The sequence below is a fragment of the Populus nigra genome, chromosome 6 (assembly GCF_951802175.1).
Source record: "Populus nigra chromosome 6, ddPopNigr1.1, whole genome shotgun sequence".
NCBI lineage: Eukaryota > Viridiplantae > Streptophyta > Magnoliopsida > Malpighiales > Salicaceae > Populus > Populus nigra.
In genome coordinates this window covers 8,830,883-8,836,560 of record NC_084857.1, presented here as the reverse complement: position 1 = coordinate 8,836,560, position 5,678 = coordinate 8,830,883, and the positions used below count along the sequence as shown (strand labels likewise).

The 5,678-nt window shown below is 37.4% G+C and overlaps 1 protein-coding gene across 1 annotated transcript; it reads right to left on the bottom strand.

Annotated features, from left to right (window-relative positions):
- Positions 1 to 267: 267 nt before the first annotated feature.
- Positions 268 to 4,984, bottom strand: LOC133697711 (uncharacterized). The gene is made up of 6 exons (XM_062120454.1): positions 4,225 to 4,984; positions 3,945 to 4,156; positions 2,365 to 2,653; positions 2,167 to 2,252; positions 1,996 to 2,087; positions 268 to 1,115 (listed from the first exon to the last, which is right to left on the bottom strand). The coding sequence occupies exons 1-6, from the start codon at positions 4,489 to 4,491 to the stop codon at positions 871 to 873; spliced, it is 1,191 nt and encodes a 396-aa protein (XP_061976438.1). The 5' UTR covers positions 4,492 to 4,984; the 3' UTR covers positions 268 to 870.
- Between the last annotated feature and the right edge of the window lie 694 nt (positions 4,985 to 5,678).

The window sequence follows — 5,678 nt, the reverse complement described above, 5'->3', positions numbered from 1 at the left end:
AAAACACAAGCAGCAGAACGGGACACGCGTGTTAGCCCCTCGTTGGTTTTCTTCCATCAAAAGCAAGAGCTGTGAGTTGAACACGGACCTCTACACAGAAAAAGCAAGCTCCTCGCTGATTGTAGACGATGGCAAAATCCATGGATAACAGACTGTACAATCTATCTGCACCATCTGGCTTGAATTAGGGTCACGAAAAGAAGGGTCATGCCACTCCAGTTGGTGCTAAAATGGCAGGCCAATGGGCTATAAAATCACCATACAAGGGAAACAAAACAATCTGGGACTACCATTCACCCGATCATAATGTACAGATAACAAAAACATTCTAACACACCACTCCTCAAGGATATCACGCAGTTAAGTGTTAAAATACATTGCTGGGGTAGGCTCAAACTTGAAAACACAACCTATCAAAATCCCCTTCCGGATGTTAAAACAAGACATTAAATCCTAAATACGGATAATCAGAGCATAAAAAAGTGCCTGGTTTATCGTGACATGCCCATTATAAAAAATATAGAAAACAAGCAAGACGAAACTCGGTTACACTGACAGCAACCCAACCACCTCTTTACCTTGGTTTAGCTCAGACCTTCAGCAGCACACATATCCTAACTCTGTTTTTCTATTCACTATTCTTGAGCCTTATTGCACTTGCACTCCTTCCATTCTGAACCATTCTCAACTTTATTTCTTTTTTCCCCTGTTTCTCATAAATTATTAAAAAAAAAACAGGAAACCAAGTAGAAAGGACACCCAAATCCACTAATCATCACGGTCTTCATTGTTAAACTCACATGTAAGGTATATATGCATGTACCAACGTATCGATGGAGTTCACTTCTAGCTAGCATAGTGTGTTAACAGTCATATCTTTGTATCACCTCGGCAGAAAAACAGGAAGTCTGGATGATTGACCCGAAGCAGTCTCAAAAATCTGCTAGCAGCCTGCAATAGCGAGTTTGCCAGCTGGCGGTCACCTCCACCATTAGAGGTCCACAAGGACCCCTTGAACTTGTAGGAAGCGAAACCAAAAACAGGCAAGGATATCTTGGGCATACCATCCACTTCACTGGGATATGCCATTAAAGGAGCCTGTGCAACTCGCCCACCTGCCAAGAAAGTTGGCATGATGAGTCTCATAAAAGTAACTGAAGGCAAACTTTAATTGATAGAGATATGTTAAGCAGTAAGATTTGTCATCCTGAAAATTATTCAGGTCCAGAAAAGTTGCAATGAGAAAGCAGGGGTTGCTACAATGACAGCACTGCCAAATGTTGGTGCCTCGCCATTCAAGTTGACTTCAGTAATACAATTTTACCATTTCATTCAAACCCACTGGTCTAATATGCATCAACATTGTTCTGCTGCAGGTATTGTAGACTTCCCTTCAAGAGAAAAATAAAACTAAAAAGTCCAATCTATAAAAGATTTGGGGGAGGATGCCTGTGCTAAAAAGGATGTTTGCGGGCAGCAGAACAAAATATAATTTGCAGAAAGGCAGTGCATAATTACAGAAAGTAAAAGAGAAAGAAAGAATAAAGATGCATGTTTTAATTCATTAACCATTGTACCCTTACTCCTTCATCCACTGCGATTGTCATCCTTTACTTTCTGTCTCAAAATTTGAGCCATCTCAAAAGGTCCAAGAAATGTTAATTGTTCAATTTCCTATCATATGTATTCTCACGTTAACCACATAATAATCTTTTAATACCAGAAACCAATCCAGGGGTAAAGCCAAAGACCATTATACATGAGGTGGAAAGCAAAGAATTTAATGTGAGCCATTAAAAGATGGCATTTCAAATGGAAATGTTTTTAAAGGAGGGTCGATAAGTTTACAGTATAGTGAAAACAGTCTTGATTGAAATGCCTCTTCACTGAGTAAGAAGCAGACAAAGAAACTAAGACATATACAAAAAATAGCATCCTAAAAATAATGAAAACAGAGTGCCACATGGAAAATCAGCGGCCAGATGCATTCATTACCTCCCAATGAGGTATGAAGATAATGATATGTAAGGAAGCAAGCATCCAGATCTTTTAAAGTTGGTCCGGTGGGTATTCTGTAAATTGGGTACCTACAGAAGTCCATAAGGAACCATAAGTCATGTGTGAATATAACACTCAGATCATATACAACACTAGAATGTTGAATACCAGGCCACAGAAATCCAACTTGAAGGTAATAAATCACAACTTCTTAGCATCTTCAGCTCAGGGAAACGGAAGGCAAGATCCAATATCTGTGGCAGCAGAAAGAGTTTAGGATAAGGTCAAAAGAGAGAGCCTAAAAAGGGAGCCCAACTAATCAAAATATGCAAGAGTTTCTATCTATTGACAAGGACACTCAATAACCTTATCAGCTAATGGTTCCCGGCTGTAGGGAGGGTCTCGTTCAAGATACTCAAATAGCAAGCAACCTTGACAATTCACAGATTCACCCTCATCACTGGAGAAGTCCTCTTTATGGGCAACGTGTTGATCTCTCAACGATAATCTATCGATTCTAAGAGGAAAGTCATCTGTTACATGATGATGATTCAATTGATCCCTCGAGCATTTCACTCCTCTTTCATGCTCATAATCACTGCTTCCATCACTACTTGAATCCCTAAAATCACTGTCACTATCCTCACCCAATCGCCTGTCACAAGAATAACCTTCAGTTCTAGTATACAATCAGCCAATCAAAAATCATGTAAACAGCTAAAAAAAAGTAGGAGAACAAGATAATCTAAATTGTAATCAGTAAAATTGAGTGTATGTGTGAGTCAGCCTCTGTGAACCATTTCTAAATCTAACCACGCAAATGAGCTTAGTTGAGCACTAGCTATTTGTGCTTCGGAACAGTAACACTAGGACACAAGCATGATACTGCTTCCAAAACAGCTAATGCGTAGGCCAGTTATTGAAAGCTGAGGCATCAAGTAATTTTAATATTCTGTCATCGGGAATTAGGCTGTCGCAAGATATGGCTTTAGATCTAGTTAGATGAAAAAGGATAATGGAAACAGTAAAAAACTAATGAAAAGATTGTAATAAGTTGAAATCTGGGCTGTATTGAGTTGGACCTGAGTTCAATTCCATTGTGTAAATGTATTTAAAAGAAATCATACACGAAATAACTTTGTTGATAAAATGCAACACAACATTTTCTGTCACATGTTCAATATCCCACAATTTCAACAGCCTCAAAAAACAATTTAACAGACAGTACCAACTGCCCAACAGTACAAGATCTTATCCCAACAAATCAAAACCCAAGAGAAGGCCCGATGACATCCTATCTAGCAGAATAATTAGATGTACTAATCTAAATGTATATTAGAATCATCTTTCAAGACAGAAGTCTCATTTTTTTCATTTAGCAGCTGCGTAAGACCTTGACTACCCACAAAGAGAAGGATAAGTTTTGCAACAACATTAACAATTTAACTCCATATTTACATTTACGAGAGGCTTCATATAAATCTTTGACATTTACTGCAGAAAAACACAATTCATAATAGCCCGTAAGCACCAAGTTTGTAAGTAAACTTGAAGAGAAGCTGGCTCAAACTCCACTCAAACCAGATTGGCTGCACATTAGGATTAGCACTACATGAGTACATGCAAGCTCGAAGGTAAAGAGTAAACATAGACCACACTCAGATTAACTATACAAGCCTATTACATAAACTAAATGCGCACTATGGATTATGGAAGATACAGATGCAAACCAGGAATAACAGTACATGTTTCGCAAACAAATGACAGAAACCAAACAGCAAGCTATAATGAGGCAAATGACTCTAACCCGCAAGAACAACATTGTAACAAAGTGCAAATAACAGGTAACAACATTTCGATGTGTCAACATAAAAAAAAAAAGGCATGTTTTAAAAAAATAGCTAAACAGAAACCAAAACCATGACAAATAGTATTTTTATTTTTACCTTGACTTGGGAGGCATTTTTGTAGAATCGGCATATATTTGAATACCAGAAAGATAAGGAACATAATATTGAACAACACAGTCACTATCATTCAAAATTAAAGGCACTCCTGCACCATAAGCACTCCATTCTTTAAAAGATTCCCACAAGTCACCCAGCACGAAATACGGCTCGAATTCGACATCACACGTCCTCCATACCGGCATTGTCGTCTGCCACCAAAATTCATTTCAATAAATTACTAATAAATTTAAAAAAAAATAATTGAATGCCACCAAACCTTGGACGGATACTGTGCAGGAACAGAAGGCGTGATCGACTCCAAAAATCGATCCAGGTTACTCTCGGAAGCCGGAACAGCAACTTTTACCGGTTTAGTCAAGTGCTCTAAATCATCGGTCCGGTTCTCAACCGGTTTATCGTCAGTAACATCGCTTCGTGCTCTACGGAGTTGATCGGTCCGGTGAGCTTTGCGCGCTTTCACGGCATTATACAACCGATCCTCTTCTCCTCGTCCCCGCGTTAACTGCAATCCTGTCCCCAACATTTCTGCTTAAAAACAAATTAACTTCTTCTAAAATCTAATCACTAGTCTGTCTTATGTACGGAATAATCCTGTGAAGGACTAGATTGAAATAAGTTGAGAATATGCAGGTATTGTACGATTTTTGTGAGTTTATGAAAAAATAGATCAGAGAGAAAGGAAAAGAGAGAGAGAGTGGTGAAATCTTAAAACCCTAAAGATAGAGATTGTGAGAATTGATAATGGATCTGAAAGAGGCGATAGGGGTGGAATGGTAAATATTAGTCGAGGGGAAAAAAATTGAAACGACGAGAGAAGAGGAAAAGGTGAGAGACAAAACCCAGACGGAGGGAAAAGGAAAGAATTTGTTACTGTGTTTTAAATCGGTTTGTACTTGCAAAAAAAAACAAGAAGAAGATGATAATTTGAGGGAGTCCATATTTGACAAGATGGAATACCACTATTGGCCCCACCTAATCATCTGACATTAATCAATGGGGTTAATCTTATGGGGTTTTTAGTCAAGAAATTGCAGAGAGATAATATAATTAGAAAGTTGCTACCTGAATTAATTAGGGAAGATCTAAGGGCTTGACTAGACTGAGGGATTTGAATGGAAGATATTAAGGAGGTGTTTACACGTGTAAATAGGGAGATTGTAAGACACGTGTATGGTAGATTTTGGAGAGGAAAAGGAATACTGTCCTTTTCTTATCCCAATCGATTGTCTCGAGAAAATTAGCGTGGCTTTTCAACCTCCTTGTTTTGTTCCCTTACATGGCATTTATTTACTTTCCTCGGACAAAAAGATAAATATAATAAAAATAAATACAAAAGAGATAGAAAGAATTGTATTTGATACTTGTATATAAGATAAAATGAATGTTTTTTTATCTAGTTAGTTATGGTAGATAAAATATGATAAAATATATAAAAAAATTATTTTACCTACAATATATATTATTGTCAAACACTTGTATATTTAAAAAAATAATTACATATTTTTTTAGTTTTATATTAAGTGGTGAAATTAATAATATTCTAATGAATAAAGTTATAAAACTAGGAATAGCATGGAGGGTTGGCCCAAAACCGCCCAACCCTGAACTTGGATTGGTTCTAGTTAAAACAAATAGAAGAAGAATTGACTCAACCTAATCCGATCAAAACCCCAAGTTGACTTGTGATTAAACATGGGTCAAAAACTTGTT